Source organism: Pygocentrus nattereri, chromosome 27, assembly GCF_015220715.1.
Source record: "Pygocentrus nattereri isolate fPygNat1 chromosome 27, fPygNat1.pri, whole genome shotgun sequence".
In the NCBI taxonomy this organism is placed as follows: domain Eukaryota; kingdom Metazoa; phylum Chordata; class Actinopteri; order Characiformes; family Serrasalmidae; genus Pygocentrus; species Pygocentrus nattereri.
Genome location: NC_051237.1, coordinates 13475113 through 13495136, shown reverse-complemented (window position 1 = coordinate 13495136; position 20024 = coordinate 13475113). Strand labels below are relative to the sequence as shown.

At 39.6% G+C, this 20024-nt stretch overlaps 3 protein-coding genes across 6 annotated transcripts; 1 reads left to right on the top strand and 2 right to left on the bottom strand.

Moving 5' to 3' along the window:
* Positions 1–1112: 1112 nt before the first annotated feature.
* On the bottom strand, positions 1113–8439 carry syngr3a (synaptogyrin 3a). The gene is made up of 4 exons (XM_017703156.2): positions 8172–8439; positions 6448–6682; positions 6170–6315; positions 1113–3444 (listed from the first exon to the last, which is right to left on the bottom strand). The coding sequence occupies exons 1-4, from the start codon at positions 8271–8273 to the stop codon at positions 3241–3243; spliced, it is 687 nt and encodes a 228-aa protein (XP_017558645.1). The 5' UTR covers positions 8274–8439; the 3' UTR covers positions 1113–3240.
* A 988-nt stretch (positions 8440–9427) lies between these two features.
* On the bottom strand, positions 9428–11490 carry gfer (growth factor, augmenter of liver regeneration (ERV1 homolog, S. cerevisiae)). 2 transcript variants are annotated; one of them, XM_017703158.2, is made up of 3 exons: positions 11044–11490; positions 9969–10171; positions 9428–9827 (listed from the first exon to the last, which is right to left on the bottom strand). In XM_017703158.2, the coding sequence occupies exons 1-3, from the start codon at positions 11332–11334 to the stop codon at positions 9665–9667; spliced, it is 657 nt and encodes a 218-aa protein (XP_017558647.1). In that variant the 5' UTR covers positions 11335–11490; the 3' UTR covers positions 9428–9664. The 2 variants fall into 2 exon arrangements, with proteins under 2 accessions (XP_017558647.1, XP_017558646.1); XM_017703157.2 differs by having other exon boundaries at positions 9969–10177; positions 11044–11368.
* Positions 11485–18858, top strand: drg2 (developmentally regulated GTP binding protein 2). Of its 3 annotated transcripts, none has more exons than XM_017703155.2 (13): positions 11485–11596; positions 11974–12068; positions 12625–12785; positions 12888–12977; positions 13084–13144; positions 13697–13787; positions 13875–13947; positions 14100–14190; positions 14272–14369; positions 14521–14686; positions 15536–15594; positions 18185–18238; positions 18337–18858. In XM_017703155.2, exons 2-13 carry the CDS (start codon positions 12005–12007, stop codon positions 18421–18423), a joined length of 1095 nt encoding a protein of 364 aa, XP_017558644.1. In that variant the 5' UTR covers positions 11485–11596; positions 11974–12004; the 3' UTR covers positions 18424–18858. The 3 variants fall into 3 exon arrangements, with proteins under 3 accessions (XP_017558644.1, XP_017558643.1, XP_017558642.1); XM_017703154.2 differs by having other exon boundaries at positions 11492–11631; XM_017703153.2 differs by having other exon boundaries at positions 11496–11635.
* Positions 18859–20024: the final 1166 nt, after the last annotated feature.

Below are 20024 nucleotides of genomic sequence, written 5' to 3'. Positions count from 1 at the left end.
TTTCCACTATTCCAGAGTCCAGTGGTGGCAGGTTTGACTTTATTTTTGCTGTAACTTAATGGAGACTGTCATACCAAGTATTTGAATAAATTGTCCAAGGCCTTTGGATGAAAAACAGCCCCAGAACATCACAGATTGAATCATGAATAAAGGGTTCTTCAGTTGATGAACAATGTGCTGTAGATGGTGCTATAAAAAAACTTTAAAACTTTTTTGTTAAAATGTCAAACTTGAACGCTTTTTGGTGCTACAGAGAATCCTTTTCAAAGTGTGTAACTAATGTCTGCAGTTCCTCATCTGTGATCCTTGGAGATGCTATGTCCACTTTAACCAACAACCAAGTTGTTTTAAATTGCTCAATTATTGACCTATCAGTGGAAATGGGCATTTCTAACTGTTTAGCCATTTTCTTGTAGACATTCCCTGATTTGTGCAGCTGAATAACCTTTTGTTGCTCATCACTACTGTATTCTGTAGTGTTTCTCACAGCGATGGGCTTGACCATTTTAAGTGTTTGTAATTGCTCAGGTGAACTTGAAACCATGAAATACAAATGGGAATATGCTGTTTCTAGGGATGCCAATAAATTGTGGCGAACATAAATTTAAGGAAAATATTTTTTCCTTGACAAGATTTTTGAGTTTTGGCTGGGATGGTGGGTAGCGCTGTCACCTCAGAGCAAGAAGTGCCTGGGTTTGATTCCCAGCTGGGCAACCAGCCTCCTTTCTGTGTGGAGTTTGCATGTTCTCCCCGTGTCTGTGTGGGGTTCCTCTGATAGTCCAAAGACAGGTGGTCAGACATGCTAAATTGTCCCAAGGTGTGTGTGAATGTATATGTCTGCCCTGCGATGGATTGGCAACCTGTCCGGGGTGTTTACTGCCTTATGCCCAGTGACTGCTGGGACAGGCTCCAGCTCCCTTCATGACCCAGAATGATAAGTGGCTTAGAATTTTTTTTTCTTTCAATCATTATACATTAAGTACACAATAGATTTTGCTCATGATTACTGAGGTGCTAATATTTGTGGAGGGCACTGTATATATTTTTATATCCCCCCAGCTTCACAGTAAGTCTCCATAAGCATTTCATTTAACACTCAAGTTGAAGCTGGATCAGTTTTTCTCATGAAAAACAAGTCTTTTATTTTCATGTCAGACAACTGCAGTCCAAAGACATTCAAGTTGACAACAGTAAGTCTTCAGTATACAGCAGTAACACACAAGATGGGCTATGATGCCAGAGGTTATAGTATAATATAAATAAAAATCTCTGGGCTTTATTTATAATCCTTTTACTGGCGCAAATTTTGCTAACAAAAACATCAAATATTAATTTGTGTGTAAATTAGTATTTCAAATGTCTTACCCTGTCAGTGGTGCGAATTTTGTACCAACAATTACAGACTGTAGTAAATCCGTGTTGATGTGTGGTCCAGAAGGTATTCTATTTTAAGTGCAGCGTTAGTATGGGAAACACACAAACCCTGACCACTTTCACAGACATATTCCATTTACATGTCATGTATTGAATTACACTCAGTATCACTTTGTGTATGCTTCCCTATCCAAAAACACAGAAACAGTAGTGATGTTCTACCACATATCAGACGAAGCACTGAAGATGGTCACCAAACATTTTAACAACTGACTTGCGTGCTTGAAAAAACTACAGTTTTACTTTAATCCAGATGACTTTATTTTGATCTCTTGATTTTTCATGCCTTTCTAATAAAATTCTCCTTATAGAATTAAAGGGACACTCCAGCCGAAAATGAAAAATACGACTATCACTACATCTGTGGCAAACATGTCTACTTGCATCCTACAGCAGTGCCCCAGTAGTCTATAGAATGAACATTTCCGGTTTAAAGAGTAGAAGAAACCCTTTATTATGTACCTTGAAAGTGGCAGATTTTGGGGGGGTGGGCTCATTTGTTTCTGTTAGGTGGAGAGAGCAGAAGGAAGCGAGATAGCTAACAGTACTGCTAGGACATCAGATATCACAGCTGTATAACGGTTGTACTGTTTTAAAATTACAATTAAATGAAAATAATTACTCAGTTACTCAAATGACAGAAATGCCTTGTCAGTTGAAGAGCACAACAAACTAAAAGCAAGGTAGCTTCCTGGCTAGAGAGATACTTTATTCAGTTTATCTTCTTTTGACTGGCTGAAAAGGTAGAACCCTTGTCTCTACTGCCCAACCGATGATGCTGAGTGATACAATGCTGCGCTACAGAGCACTGCATAACACTACAAATAATATATTAATAATGTAATTTTAGCCTGGAATGCCCCTTTAAAGTGTTTCAGGTGTTTTCAATGTTGCAGACTGAGCCTTTATACTGGCGCCTTCAAAATTCATTCATTGCTAATCAATGCCAGGATTTGGACTCCTTCTTTGGGGTGTAAATATAGGGTAATATCATCTGTGGTATGTACACATCCTAACCTACTAAAATACACTCAAATTAAAAGCACACAGTCTTTATCCAGACGCAAAATCCTGCATTGGCTTCACTAAAACACTGAACTGGCAGGTTGCTTGCTACACTGAGATAATCTTCAACATGTAAGACACAGTTATCTACAATGGAGCCTCCTCAGGCTTCCTTCTCTGAGGAAGACTGCACTCTGAAATAATCCTTCCAAGACAAACAGACAATTTGGCAGCTTTTAACTGGTAAACATTGTACTTCCATATAATTTAAGGACCGCTTTCATAAATATCTTAGAAATATTGCACTTCGTTTTCCCACCAGATTATGGATAGCTACAGTATTGTTTCAAGTTATTGTTTTTAATGCATGGCACTTAATTGCTTTCTGAATAATATATTGTACATGCATATTTTCCTGTTCCATTAGCTAATCAGCACTGACATTGTATTACAAGGCGTTTTTCAGTTCAGCTGACTGTATGTATTATCTCTTGAAAGCTAGTCTGAATCTTCCTCGTTTTACTGACCTAGAAGGACCACGATAGCCTCTATCACACCCAGGGGAGGTGTTATTTACTTCTGTCCGATTCAACCTGATGAAGTAAGGTTTAACTACCCATTTAGACCCAAATAAAAGTGAAATCACAATCAACAAACTCTTGTACAGAAGGTCACAGCACAGCACTACCTATGAACAGTGTCACACCATGTCGGCTTGCAGAAAGGCCGGAGCCTCTCCCTCCATTCGTACTAGTTTTAACAGGCCAGTTACATTGCACATGGATCCTGATTGGTACCTCTTTAGTAAATTGGCACCTGGTAGGTTGGAGCATTAGAATCTAGGTTCTCAGTGAAAGGTGGACTCTGGTATGTATCGGTGGTCTCTGCAGCAGGCCCAGTTGGGTATGGCTGAATGGTTTGGTTGCCATCCATATGTTCTGTGGTGAAAAGGGACATATCAGTTCCCAGCAGATACTTCTGCACTGCTCTCACGGTCAGACCAGCCTGAAACAGAAGATGTTAATAAGATGTTAATGCTGCAAACCTTTACAGGTCATGGTGCTGATGTCAAATAACTGTAAAAAAACACAAAGGGAAAGTTCCCATTAGGGCTGGTCAATATGGCAATATTTATCAATATCATGATAAATTATGCCACAGTGTGAACTCATCAGTAATACCCAAAAATCCGTCCCGGCTGCATTTTAGATTACAAAGAGAGCATCATTATCCCTATTTAACCTTTTGTCACCCCATTTTTGCCTGAAACTGCATACCCGAAATAAAAGGACCACTGTTCCCAAATAGTCTCATTTGAAAGATGAAACTCAAGTTTTTCCCAGCTGTCAGAATAATTATATTGACACAGAGTAACAGGGCCTAGAATGAAGGAGTTTATTTCTGCCTGACTCATAGATCCCCAAACTGATCTCTGACTCTTGCTCTTAATGGCAAGGCTTTGAATGTAAGGACCCACATATTTGCTAACATTTGCTTATTCACTGCTTCTGTTACAAATGATGTTTTGTAACTGCTGTGAATAACAGAAAGTAAAATGGTTTGTAGGGATTGAATCCGGATTTCTAATGGAATATTGCATTAGTGGACAACGTGATGGATAAAAATGGTGTAGAAATAACCGGAGGTGAACACTTTGATGGCAGTGTGCAAGTACGGAGATCTAGATAAGATCAATTTAATTTAATGCAGCATGTGAAACATTGAATGCACATCATTTTTTGCCGTACTGTTAAAATTGAGTACTATTTTATTCCAACTTTCAAAAATAAATATTGTGTATCATAAAAACTTCCTATATTGCCCACCTCCCATACAAACCCCATACAAGCATTAAAATAATAGTAATAGTGAAAACTGTTATCTTCCCACAAATGTAGTCGATCAGCAAAAAGATGCTCAGTGTCCGAAGTTTTTTTCTTTAGTTTTTCACTACTTTTAGGCATGGTAACTGCCTGTCTAGTACAATGCCTAATCAAAGACATCCTTCAAACTACATTGTGTTGTCAAATAGTATAATAAATATTTTTGTTATCTTCTATACAGTAATAACTATATGATCATAACGTAAACACCAAAATATTAATAAAAGTAAAAAAAGTATTTTTTAGACATATTTATAGTGTTTTAGGAACAACAAGAAATTTTGAAAGAATAATGTAAGTAGCTATTTGGAAACAAAGTTATAGTGAGGGGAAAGGTATTCTGTTACCTTTATTTCTGTTAAATTTATTGGTAGGAAAGATTTCACACTACAAGCAGTAATCATGGTGAAGGTGAAGGAGCTTCCTAAACTTCTCAGGGACCACATTATTAAACATGCAAGCCACACAAGATTTACGCATTTTCAGACTCTCTTTAGACAAAATAAGAACTGCTTTGAAACAATGCACTCTGGTCAGATGAAAGAAAATGTAAACTTTGGTAAGTATTCAGCTCAAAGTAAAATACAGGGAGCATCATCGTACAGGGATGTAAACTGTACCGGAGCATTATATGTCATCAAAGAAAACATGAATGGACTGATGTGCTGAGAGATATTAGAAGAGAATTGAATCTAATTTAATCTAATTAGCTAAGAAACTGAATCTGGACAGAATACAAACATTCTGAGACAAAAACACCAAACATAGAGCCAAAATAATATGACTGGTTTCTAAAAAGACAATGAATTTGTTTGCATGGCCTAGCCAGTCTCCTGACTTGAATTCCATTGAAACGTTATGGAGGATTTTGAGTCCATCTGAGGGAGCCTTGTACCTTTGGGGAACTAAAGATGGTTTGACAAGAGAAATGGGCCAAAATTAAACCACAATGCTGCAAAAACAAATGACTTCTTTCTGAAGAAGACTCCAAGCTGTAACTTTTTTTCCATATTAATTTTAAAAACCTGTGAGGTTGCACAGAACTACCATATTAGACAGAGAGAATATTATAATATCCTAATTTAATATGTTTATCTGTAAACAAATGAGTTACATTTTATTGAAAACATTAATTCCAAACTTTTGAACAGTGATTTGAACATGCACATGGTGTTAACAGTACATGACATATGGACGAAATTCAAATTTCAAGATGACTGTTACTATCTAGGCAAGCATTTTTGCCAAGCCATTACTTTAGGTCTAGTTTTAGACTACATCGCAATGCCACTGGTTGATCACCAATGAAAATTAACTTTAGTCTAGGCGTAGGCTTAATATGCATCCACTAAACTAGCAGCCTAGATAAAAAATAAGAAAAAGAAAAAAATGCAACATTAAAAAAAGAACAATTTTACTGAGAACCTGTCATTGTTGCTCAGGCAACAAGGTGCATAAATTAATGTGAGCCTCCCCGAGGTGAAGCTAAGCTTACATGGCACAACGCTCAACATCCTACTCATCTTTATTCACTGTGAAGGAAAATGAGGTGATGCTGTTCTACACCCCCCTACAGACTGAAAGCTGTATGTAGAGCAATCTAATGTACTTTAGATAGGTCATGATGTTATTCTTAGACCCAAATGAGCCTGTTTTCTGCCTGGCCTGTCATTGTCTACCTCCTACGTATCTTTTGGGATTATGCAGGCATGAGTTACAAGAGTTATGGACTATCTGATTGTCAATATGCAATGCCAGTCCTGTCATTTCCTAATGATAGAAATTATTTCAGAAGTTTTTATGCTTAACTGGTCTGTGCTCTTTTTAGCAGTCTATGCAGGACTAACCCAGGTGAAGATGGAGAAGAAGGAGAAGGCTATGGCAGCTCTGGCCGCATCAGCTCCCTGGTTCAGGGGCAGCTCATCTGGCGTGGTACGTTGCCACTGGTTAGCCAAGAAGCAGAAACAAACAAACCACAGGAACGTCCAGAAACCTGAAAAAATCCCAACAAACCTTTTAAATAGATCATTGGAGGTACCTAATCATGCTGCCAAAACACTGATAAACTAGAGGGCAAAAAGCTGGGTTGACTGTGGCTCCAACACCAAAAATGTAACAACTTTACCTGAGAAGCCAATCTCCAACATGATTGCCTTCTTCCTGTCTTTAACACTGCTGATTTGTTGGAACTTCACATCAAGGAGGAAGAAGAAGATGCAGGCCAAAAAGGCTATGAGCCCAATGGTGATCCCATAGTTGCAGGCATCATAGTTCTTGTTGAAAACACAGTAGAGCCGCTCGCTTCCAATGTTGACGTAGCCTTCATTTATTATGGAGCCAAATACCACCATTGAGAAGATCTAGAATGAAGAAGATTGATGTAACTGCATACATTCCAACTATGGCCCATAATCTAGCTGTGATGCAAGGAGAGGCTACGATCACTGACAATGATTATCAATAAAACTCTCACACGGCTCAGTCAAGGTTCTTATGTGTGGTAATCTGAAGGCCGATTCAAGTGACAAAAGACATTTGTACACAGCAGGCCTCTGAACGACAGAATGATAGTATTGTATGTATTTAAAGGGACAGTCCAGTCGAAATGACAAATTTAACCATTACTATGTTATGCATGCCTACTCTCCTCCTACAGTAGTGCCACGGTAGAGTAAGATTTGTTGTTTAAAGAAAGGAAAACTCATTATGATGATGTATACTGAAGGGGAGAAAAAAGGCCTTGATATGGACACTTTATCTTCTGCTAATGCGAAAGAATGCCAGATAGATACTAGAAAGTACTACTAGAAAGCCTTTATTCAGGATTTCTTGATTGCCATGGGTGGATTCCCAGCAGTTACATAAGAAATCTGAGCAATGCATGCTGGGTATTGTAGTGAGAGAATATTAGTGGGAAAAAATGGATACAAAATGAAAAATTCTGTCAAACCGATGAGACTGTGCTACAGAATACTACAAACCATCACTAATAACACTGTATCCAATGCCATGAACAACAACAACAACAACAACAACAACAACAACAATAATAATAATAATGATAAAGGTACTATGTACAGGTATAAGTACTAATATCTATTATGATTATCAGACATACTTTTACAGTTCACTGGACTTTGCAATGTAAATATATTATTTAAATGACACTTTTAAGAAGGACATTGTGTAGTATTTCTGTTTTTCTTAATTTTTAGTAGCATAATAATCAAAAACCAAAAGTGATTAAGTTTAAGCGGCACACACACACACACACACACACACCCCATACACACGCTCAGATGAGGCTGAGTGGGCCTAGCTAAGGTGGTGTTTTCAGCTGACCAGACGCTCCGAGATCATGCAGAGTAATCGCGACAGCCAATCAAAATGGTCGGGCGATATAATCGCGCGTGCTTAGCTGGCCTTTGACATCGACATTTTTCATCGCTTCTGAAAAAAACCCCATGTTAAAGAGAAGCGGACGGACGACGGTCAGCTTTCATTCACCAGATCAGTCTGGCATTAAATAAACAACCAGGAGAAAACTCGCAAAGCCTCCACAGCCTGGATCACAGCGACACGGCGGTGCGCTCAGCCAACGGGAAATTACAGCACGAAACAGCGTCAATTATTCCAGCGTCCGTAAAGCAGACTGCAGCACCACACACACACACACACACACACACACACAGCGTCCACAATAACAGCGCACGATTTGGAAGAAAGGGCGAAGCAGCCTATGATTACTCATCTGCGCTGAGGGTTTTCTGACCGTCTCTTTGCGATGCGCGTTTTCACTCAGCCTCAGGCAGCAGAACGGCAAGGAAAATGATATGAATTAAGACTCACCCATGATAATATCCTAAGAATGGTCTGCGGCTGCTGTACAAAAGAAACAGGGTCGAAAGCAGACCCAGCTCTTCCAGCGCCAAAAGACCCCACTCCGTCCATTTTTCCTCACACCGTTATTCACGTTTAAGGCTGTGGGTCGAGATAGGCACACACATACATACAACGTATACACACACACACACACACACGCACACACACACCACCGCCTGGCAGCTCCCTTGCGCACGCTCTACTGCAACTGACTCAACAGCACCATCTAGCGTCAGCGTCCCATCAGTACAAGCCTCAAATATGAACCCGGTGCAAGAAGGTTCTGTGTTTTGGGCAAGATCGTGATCAACGGCAGCTGATATTTATAATACATTAAATGTCCAAAAGTATCCAGGCACCATGTATTTATTGAGTTTGCTATCGCATGCGTTCATTTGTACACACAGTAGAAAAACGTTACTAACACAACTCTGCACACAAGCCTAAGGTCATTATATCCAATGACGAAAGCTTGCCAGGGGGTAGAAAGCCCCTAGCACCGAAATAGTGGAACTACGCACCACTGAACACTTTTGGGATGAGCTGGAGTGACGTTTGTGCGCTGGAACTTATCATCCAACATCAGGACCAGTCCTCACTAATGGGACTAGTGGCTGAAGCCATCAAATCCTCACAGCAGTGTTCCAACATCTAGTGTAAAGCCTTTCCAGAAGAGTAGAGGCACTGATGTGGGAGGAGAAGGCCTGGCCAGCACTGGGATGTGATGGGGCACCAAGTCTAAACCTTTGGGATGAGCTGAAATGCCAGCTAGGATCCAAAACATCTAACATTAGTAATGGTACTGTGGCTGAATGCAATCAAATCCTCATAGAAATGCTCCAACATCTAGTTTAAAGCCTGCCCAAAGAGGTAAGGCAGCAAAGAGGAAGAAAAAATCCACATTAATTCCTTTGATTTCAGAAGGAACATATACTTTTGGACATATACTGTACTTGCTGCGATGGACAGGTGACCTGTCCAGGGTGTATCCTGCCTCCCGCCCGATGACTGCTGGGATAGGCTCCAGCACCCCCCCGCGACCCTGACGCAGAAGCGGCTTAGAAAATGGATGGATGGATGGATACTGTACTTGATTATCAGTCATGCTTATTCTGTTTCAAATCCCGGCATATGAAAGAGCACAATAACACTGTGACCAGGCTTATTCCCATCAGTACCCTTTTTAGAATAAATAAATAAATAATGCAAAAACAGCAATGATATACACTAAATTATCTTTACAGGCAAACGGACTCTGAATTACAAATACATCAGTGAAAATATTCAACATCTTTGTATTGAGCCAGTCATACATATTATTCATCGTGTATAACACATTTATGGGACACATAATGGCCACTACCAGTTACAATCCTTATGACCACAGGGTACGAGATCAAAATAACTGATAGGTCTGTTTTATTTTTCCTGGTGGGTCAGCTGTGCAGGGTATGCCAGCGTCAATCACAAGAGCCATCTTTCCAGCCGTCTCTCCACCGCTCGTCCACTCTGCCGCAGTCAAACTCTGGCTTGCCTAATCGGATGTTAATGCCATTATGGAGACGGCACAGCCATTGTGAGAGGTCGTGGCGGCTGCTGGTGTCCGGCTGGTTTGTTTTCAGTCTGGCAAGAGATAAGAAATGATGCAGCAAGAACAGCAGTCGCTCAGCTAAACGTATAAGCAGAAAAGCAGAAGAAAAAACCTCAAACTCTATAAGAGCATAATTACTGATGATCCAAACAAAATAATCACATTTAGCATACCTTGTTCGTAAATCCTCGGCACACTCTTCACAGGGGAAAAACTTTGAAAACAGATTGATGAATTGAGTCATTTCTTGCTGCTGTGCTGTGGTGGGTGTGTCAGGGTAGTAGGCCGCCATTGTGTGGAGAAAAGACCATGTACTCCTGCCAAGCTCCTGTCTGTCCAGTGGACACTCCACAGCTTTTTCGTTCTCTTCAGCCACCTGGGTCTCCGAATCAGAGGGAAGCATAAGTGAAGTGAAATGTTCACATATCGTCTGTACATTCCCATTTTTCTAGATGTTTTTTCATAGCCTTTTCACTGGTGTGCCACTGATTTAATTCCTTAAACTGGTTCCTCATATACAACCTAGCAAATTGTTGACACTTCGTTATGATTTTATTTTTACTTCATTTTATTCAGAAATCCACCTGTGGATTTTTTTCAGATCTGACGCAAGAGCGGAGCTCGACTTTCTCCTCTTTCTCAAAGACAAATGCTTTAAGTTTTTACTGTTTATGTGACCGTGAGTTCTGGTGGTCTAGCAGGTCTCGCCCAGATGTTGTCATTCGTCTTTGTGGTTTTTTTTTTTTTAACTCCAGTTTTGGAAGTTTTCCTTTTCTTATAGAAGAGGATTACATTATATATGACTTTCCTAGACATATCTCCTGAGAAATTAATACATTGTACATTGGACTGTGAATTAAATGAATGAAGGGGGGTCTTTGGCTTTGGCCCAGTACTGTATGTGCAGGTCAGTGTGTATGTGGATATTAATTTCCACTCTGCATATACAGTTTAGCTGCCACCTGCGGTGTCTTTGTATTTATATATATGATTTGTATTCTGTACTGTGTATTTATGAGGCAGCTCCACCAAGACAAATACAGGCACATGTACTTGGCCAACCAAGAGACATTCTCAGATTTCTATGTCTTGTTTCTCAGCTGCTGTGTACTGTGAGTGACTATGTATGTAACTGAAGACAGATCCCTCGATTGTGCGGACACACTTGGTCAATACGGCCTGATTTCGACTCAGCGTTTAACACCATCAAAGCCGAGCACCTTGATTCAGCTCAGCGAGCTCACTCACCTGCGCGGCGACCGAGGCCGTCTGCTTCTTCTGAACTTTCATCCAGGACTTAAAATCTGTACAAGCTCTGCACGGCTTCTCTCTCACACCTGCGGCCTCGCTCTGCTCTTTAGCCGAGCTTTCCTCAGACTGCTTGGCGGGTGCAGGGAAAGGGAATCCCTCCACTACTCCATGACCGTCAGCACAGCGCGGACCTGACTGCGCTGCCATGTCTGTCTGTATTGGGGTAGCTAAGCTAGTTAGCCTGGCTAGCCTGTCCTGCGCTTCAGCGATAACTACATCACGCACCATTCGGGCTGGTCACTGCTAGGAAAGTCCAGAAGCTCAGAGCTTTCTCAACCGACTTCTCTGCCTCTGTGGGGACGCCGGGGACGTCACGTATTGTCCGGTGAAATGACTTAGTTGACTGATGATTCAAATTCTGGACTGTTTGGGTTTTTTCAGAGAGGAACGACCCGCCCGCCGAGCCCCGTTTCCACCGGGCAGTATAGCGCGCAGCGCTGCCTGCTCGCTGGTGACGCCATCAGTGGGACATGCTGCTGCGCCGAGTTCGGTGTGTTAAACTTTAATAGCGGCGCTTTGACGTCTGTGCGTGAGTTTCTCTCTCTCATATAATCGCACTTCAACACTGTGTGTTGGTTCTGGGGATCATGTTGGGGTTGTAAATGTCATTGCTCGGTGGCCTTCGTGTGAAAGTGGACGATAAGTTTGCTAAAAGAACTACCTGCTGCTAGCTTTACCCGCTAGCGCTCTCTCTTCCACTCTCTCTCCCCCTCTCTCCCTCTTTCGCTCTCTCTCTCTCTTTTTCTCTCGTCCCCCCTCTCTTTTTCTCTTTCCCCCTCTCCCCCCCCCCCCCTCTCTCTCTCTCTCTCTCTCTCTCTCTGTCCACCCAGGGGTGCGTTTTGTTTCATGCTGCTGTCACTTTCACAGGTTGTTCTGACGATCTCACACTTCTGTGACCATGGGGATTCTCGAGAAGATAGCCGAGATCGAGAGAGAAATCTCTCGGACACAGAAAAACAAAGGTAGCTATGTTGGTAGCTAAGTCAGCTAACCTACGTTAGAAGAACTCCTTGTTACCGTTACAGCTCGCTGCTGGTTCATTATGGGCCGGGGTTCTGACGAATTGTGCTGCCTTGTCAAAATCTACTACCGTAGCGCATATTTATGAGTAGATCCCTACAAAGAACTATAGATATGATGTTTTGGTAGCATCACCCTATCAGAAAATGCCACCAGCACTGAAATGTATAGGTAGTATTTAATAAGCCTAGATCTCCTTATCAGAAAACATTACCAGCATTACAAGAATACTTGGGATATTCTGACTCTCCTTATTAGGGGCTAAACATAATAAAAGACTTGATGCATTAAGTTATTACACTGTAGTAATGACTCAGTAGGACAGCTCGATGAGTAGGACAGATTGTAAGAACACCCTGCATGGTCTGTGTTTTCACTGTTTCACATATGCCAGCCAGATTTATCATCTTTCCTGATATCATGACATAAACAACATTTCATCATTCATTTCATCCACACTTATAAACAAGTTCTAATCTGTGTTGAACATGCTTGCAGCAACTGAGTACCATCTAGGTCTGCTGAAAGCCAAGCTAGCCAAGTACAGAGCCCAGCTTTTGGAGCCTTCAAAGTCAGCAGGAGCAAAAGGTGAAGGTTTTGATGTAATGAAATCAGGAGATGCCAGGGTGGCTCTAATTGGATTTCCATCTGTTGGCAAGGTAATTACAGTATCACATGGTATATGCATAGTGTCATGGTTCAGTCAGCATGGTAAAGTTTGATGTGCATTACATTACATTAACAAATTGCTATTGTTGCAGTCGACCTTTCTCAGCTTGATGACTTCGACAGAAAGCGAAGCTGCCTCATACGAGTTCACTACATTGACCTGCATCCCGGGTGTTATTGAGGTAGCTGCTAATTTTAGACATTGCATTTTTTTTACTTCCATTCCACGAGAGAGGGATTGTTTTGAAGTATATATATTTCATTGTTTTGCCTTTTTTTGTCCTTCAGTACAAAGGTGCCAATATACAGCTGTTGGATTTGCCTGGAATCATTGAAGGAGCCGCCCAAGGTATATGATTTCAGTGTGAATGTAACTTAAACAGCAGTCGGTGTAATATGCTTGGTAATAGTGTTGCCCTCTTCACGGTAGACTGGGCTTCAGAACATTTATTGGATGTGTTTTTATAAGATGGTAGGCATATTCATGTAAATGTAATGAGACAAAAGTTCCCACTTCTGTTTATATATTTACTGTAATGCATTAAGAGGGCAGGTAATGTTTATTTTTGTGTGTTACCTGTCAGTGGGGAGCTTATAAATATAAACAGACCAAAAGCAGGTTTGGCCACTTCAGGTTATACTTAAATATGTGCATACAATGTTTAAAAATTGAATTGTTAATCACAACTAATTTGGTTATTAACTGCCAGCTGAAATGTTGTGATTGTGACAGGTGTGCTACACCAACAAGTCCTTGGGCAAGACTCTTAACGCTACATTCACAGGAAACACTAATGAATTGTAATTCACTCTTGATAAGAGTGTCTGCCAAATGCATACATGTAAATTGTTCATTTTATTTACTGGTTACCTGTGTCTAATACATTATCTTTGTTCACAGGAAAGGGTAGAGGCAGACAGGTCATAGCTGTAGCCAGAACTGCGGATGTGGTCATCATGATGTTGGATGCAACCAAAGGAGATGTTCAAAGGTGAATGTTGTTTTTTTACAGCATGCAGAACTACCTTACTCTTGGTGTATTGCAGTGTTTGAAAGTACTCTGTGTTCTTCCTTTCAGAGAACTTCTCGAAAAAGAGCTTGAATCAGTTGGGATCAGACTCAACCGGTCCAAACCAAACATTTATTTCAAGGTACGTCTTTCTTGTTTCATTCCTGCCCAAAAACACGAGTACACAATGTATGGAGAAAAATACTGCAGTTTTTAACAGTTTGCTGGTAAGTCATAATATGACCTAAACATTAACTTTGCTTAGTCATACAAAGGATTCTCTTCTCATTTCAGCCTAAGAAAGGTGGTGGTCTCTCCTTCAACTCGACCGTTCCTCTTACGCATTGTTCTGAGAAGCTTGTTCAACTCATTCTCCACGAATACAGTATCCTTTATCACGTTTATCCCTAATGGACTCTTCAGACTTGTTTGTGCGACTGACTTTTACCTTAACATGATTCTTTAGAAATCTTCAACGCTGAGGTTTTATTTAGAGAAGATTGCACATCAGATGAATTTATTGACGTCATTGTGGGCAACAGAGTGTACATGCCTTGCTTATATGTGAGTATCAGTCTGCATCTGTCAGTTTAGTCTCTCTGGTAACTGTTACATTTTAACTGCTCTTGTTTCTTACGTTTGGCTTTTTGTATACAGTGACTTGCTTAAAAATCTCTAGGAATAGAGTGAAGGCTAATTCTTGTAAAATGCACAGGTGTACAACAAAGTGGACCAAATCTCAATAGAAGAAGTTGATCGTCTTGCCCGTCGAGCCAATAGTGTGGTTATCAGCTGTGGCATGAAACTGAATCTAGACTACCTCCTGGAACAGCTGTGGGAATACCTGGCTCTGATTTGTTTGTACACTAAGAAGAGAGGAGGTAATCTTTTAATTGTCCGGTCACTAACTGAGGTGTGTGCTTTATATTAATTGGAAATAATTAGTACACACACTCCAGTGGTGGGCAGTGTGGCAGTATTTATCTTGATCATGATAAATTCCATCATAATGGGCTTTTCTGAGCATATCATGAGTGTTAACACTTAGTTTTTGACTAATGCAAAACAAGTGAAAACAAGAAAACACATGAAATGGCATATGTCATACATCTGTTGTTTTATTTTGTTTTACTCTTGATTAAAGAAAACAGTATTAAGTGCTTATTAACCCAGGTTGCACTGAATGAGCCTGTGAGCTTGTTTGAAAAAAAAAAAGTGCAAAAGAGTGGAAGCCTTATGCATCTTGTGAACAGTGACAGAAAACACTAGCACACTGAAAGCTCCAGTTCTATATGCTGAGGTTAATAAAATTATTTTACTGTTGATATCAGGGATGTGTGCATGGAGTAATGCATTTATGTTCAGGTTCATGTGGTTCAACAGCATGATTCATGTATTGATGTATGTTGTGCAATGTCAAAAAAAAGTGTTGTGATGTTATGTTTTTGCCAGATTACCCATCACTAACACACTATAGTCATTGTTATTCACTTATGAAAAGTTATGTTGTTGATTCCTGTAGATCATTGTATCTACTCCATATGCAGTGAATGTCATGGTAATTAAGACACCACTGTGGTTAGGACTGTGATAATAAGTTGTTAATAAGTTGTTATGTAACAGTTCTTAGTTCTTATGATCAAATTACAAACAACTATAACAGTATTTGTCTCACACTAACCTTACATGTCTCAAATTACTTACTGTTGTCTGACCTTCCCATAATATAGAACGGCCAGATTTCGGTGATCCAATCATCATGAGACGAGCTGCAACAGTGGAGCATGTGGTATATGCTATGCTATGATTTTACACACACACACACACACACACACACTATAATATAATATAATGCACATACACATTCACATACCCACTGGGATATGTTCACTTTGTAGCTTTTTCCCCATCCACTAATGGACAGAGACCACAATAGGATGACTGACCAGATATTATTTGGGTTGTGAACCATTCTTAGCACAGCAGTGACACTGAGAGCATAATGGCATGTAAAGGTGAGTTCACACTTGGCAGGTTTATTTCGATTCAAACTAATGTTGCAGTTGCAAAAACTAAGGTGCAGTTTCTTAGAACAAGTGAGAACCCTGACACTCACAAAATAAGTGGACAAGTCCACCTGAGGAGGTCTCTAACTCTGGTACATTTTCCATCCATAAGGTCTCCTCTCTACATGCCTTTTTTTCTTGCTGTACCCCATAAATTCCTGTGCTGCTTTAATACAAGGGTTTGTTTTCCCTGCTCATGAGCTCTGCATCTGAATTGAATGGTTTGTTTTAAAAAGAGACTCTTACTTCAAAGTAATATAAAAATATTCAGTGTACACATACATAATGCATATCAGTTATACATTTATGTGGCAAGTTTTCACTATAAAAGCAGTAACATTTGAGACCAGGCTTTAGACAAGACAAAGATCAAACAAGACAAGCCAAAGATTGCCAAATATGCGTCATAAAATCTGCCTACTCTGGTGACTTTACTCTGTATCACTAGTGACAGCACGACCGCTACAGCTGAGTCCATGTCTTGACCTAGACTTTTAACAGAGTCCAAGTCAGGACTAAGACCAGGAGTAACTGACACCAGATCAAGATTTTATAATATATTTTGTAAAACGTTAAATAATATATAGCCTAAAACATTTATCATATTGTAGTCCAACTGCATTGGAACTGGAATGTTTGAATTTAGGAACCAATGAACATTAAAAATAAAATTAAAGTAATAATGCCCAGTCAAGCCATTCTAGTAAGGATCAGTTAGATCCTCGACTGTGGTGGTACTGCTAGGTTCTGCTACAGCAGTTTGTGTTCTTTTTTTGTTTTTTGCATAAATACAGTATACATACAGTATAGACATTTAACCAAAATTAATGTTAAACATGAAAAATGCAAAAATTGTTCTGGTTAAATGCTAAATAGTTATGTATATGTTTGTGCGACCAAAACGAAGGAAATACGTCAGTGAATACATAGCACTGGACTTCACCTGTGTGAGACTTGAAAACTAGTAACTGACTCAGAATTCTCTTTGCACTCTCTTTAGCCAGACATCCAGTACTTGGTAACTATCAAACTACATGAGGTATCTCACTGGGTGAGTCAGAAAAAGACAATATAATACATTTTGTGGCCCACAGAAACTTTGCTTAATGTTTTTGTGGGCTGCAAGTTGAAAACGTTTTATTATATTTGACGTTTTTGTTGATCTGGAATAATAATTGAAAAATGATACCTTTTCCATTAACTTTAGACAGAGGCAATCAGCTGGTCTCAACGACAATTCCGAAGTCCACCTTACCCCAAGACCAAGTCTAGATGATGATGAGGCCCAAATGTGACGGAGAGCGCTAGTGAAATTAGACTCAAGTACAACACTAAATAACACTTCTGTTTACATTTTCTGGTTCATTCTGGGTCAAATATGTCAGTGTGAATGTGAGGCAACTAGAACTAGAACCTAACTTGCATTACATCTCTAGGCTAACAGCAGACTTCTTGTCCATCAGACAGTGTTGATGAGGGCACCACTGCTCTTACTTTGAGCTCCACCTTCACAAAGCATTGGATTGGGTTCAAAGTTTCACATTCTGTTTATTCAGACCTTAATAAGTCTACAATTCTACCCACATTTAGCCCAAAACTTGTCATATTTGTCCCCAAGTTTTCTCATTATGAGAGCCTGTCTGGCCATACAAGATGAGTATGTCAGGCACAGAAGTGTTTATTGGGTTTTTAACACCTTACAATCCCAGGCTTATTCCATACCATGGTTTGTTATTCAACTACAGGGACTTTAGTGCAAACTGGTTGAGTTGTTTTTAGGTTAAATAAATACTTAATAAACGTTTGGGCTTGCCGGCAGGCCCAGGCCTTGTAAGAGGTTGAACTTTTCACTGTATCTGCTGGGTTGAAAATGAACCACCAAACAAAAATAACCAGGCAACAGTTGTTCTGTGATCAGTGCACTGTGCACTGATGAAGGGGTAGAGGATGACTAGCACAAACTGTACATATAAGAAAGATGACCTTCAGTCTCTAGCTGTACATCAACAAGGCTTAATGAAAAGTCCAGTGAGTGGTTATAAAATGCTGCAGTGTCTCATACGCTTACACTAGCACAACAACTGCTGTGCTGAGAATGGTTCACCACACAAGTAACGTAACACCGAAGTTGGGCTAAGGAAAGATGCTTCATATATAAAAGAATTTTCTTGTGCCAACAATAACTTGAAGATCTGGTTGAGTATTTTAAACAGCTGTTTTTATGTGTTATGTTTTCGCATAAGTATTGTTATTTGTCTTTGACTTGAAACAATACCTAGCAGATCTAGAATTTACTCCTTCATTTCTTTCCAGTGTCACAGAATTCACAGAACATTAGCCAGCCAGTTCAAGTATGCACTTGTCTGGGTAAGTTGGTGGACATTGACAAGTACAGGGTTTATTACTGATATTGCTGTGTGTGCTGAACAGTTTTCATAAAACCATGCTGTTGTTGCTCTCTACAGGGGACAAGCACAAAGTACAGCCCTCAGCGAGTTGGACTTACACACGTTATGGAACATGAGGACGTCATTCAGATTGTGAAGAAATAAAATCAGCTTCAGAAATCATAAAAATGCACAGGACCTTTAATCCTGCATTTACTTTACCCAGATGTCATGAAGCAAACTTTACCCAAGATTTTGCCAAAAAAGCAAAGATGGATTTGAATTATTTTGTGGAAGTTTAGAGCCCGTGTAAAATGGTGTGGGACAAACACCCCAATTTTAACTTTCCACAGTTACGGAAAAGGGCATTGCTACTACAGTTAAAAGGAATTACTGTAAATTGAACTGGTTGTGTATCTCATCTTTCAGCAGTTTAAAGATCACTAATGTTTAAATTGAAAGCAATAAAATCTCCATGTTCAAAGGTTTAGAAATGAGATTTTGTTATAAAACCAGTAGTTTTATTGTCACTGTTTCAAAGAAATGGGAGTCCACTGTTATTGCCCCTTGTCTTTGATAAATAAAAAGAACGACAGCACATTTTGTTTGTCACTCATCGAGACTACCTTGTCAAGAAGGCTTAAACATCAGAGAAATTGGCAGTGCTGTGTTTGATGGAAACATAAAAATTCGATATGTATGTTAATCTACTTTTTAATCATCTGGCAGTGGTGTTAGGTTATGGTAAGTGGTATTAAATAGTTTCTCTGATGATGGAACAGAAGCCTTTATTCTCAAACAAAATATGCTGTGTGAAAAGGATGAGAAATGCCGAAATGATAAAAGCAGGAGTGCTTTCCTTTTTGAGCAATGACTTTAAGGAATGTTCTACCCAAGATCCATGATGGCTTATCTGATTCCTTACTATGAATACCTTACAAGTTTTAGGCATTACAGAACTGCAATAAGTGGTCCTTTGATGTGTCACTTGGGAAGAAGAAAAAGCCTTTTAGAGTTATATGAAAAGAAACACACCACAAGTTTTCTCACTGAAAAATAATTCTAGTAATTCCCATAATAATTGGACATCAATTCGTGGTTTAGTGATTGGGTGCCATGCATTCATAAAAAAGGTGAAGGTTCCTACACAACAAGCTAAGTGCATGTTTCAGATAAATGATCTAAAATATTAATTAATGCTATATGCTTTTAATATTTAATTAATTATCCATTATAAATAGTGAAAAAAGTCCTTTAGTTGTCCCACAACATTCACTAATTTACCCCTTTCACCAAAAAATACCTGACATTATCTGAAATAAGGAAGATTTACCAGAGGATGAGAAGAGAATTTTTACTTATTTAAATGATGCTGACTTAAGTTAATATCCTGTTAACTTGAAAGTAAATTATTAATTAAAATTAGTTTTAGGTCAACCATAGGAATGTACGCAATCTTCTCATGTCTTCATCTAGCATGGAAAATCATCTAGCCTAAAAATTAGAAATTGTTCCTGAGAATGATCAACACATCTTTTGTGTTTTGTTTTCTTTTTAAGCTACTCCAAATTAATGGCATTAGTGGCATTAATAAACCTAGAAAGTTTCAACTTCTCAAAGCTTTCATGTTCATTCCTGTCCTGAGTCTTTGTTGTGTTGTGGATTGGTTCTCTCTCCGTTAGCTCTTCCAGTCTGTCCAACGAGTTAGTGTCTCAATGCTCAGGCTGCTCTGAGCGGTGCAGTCTGCCTGCGGTGCTGGCCTGTTA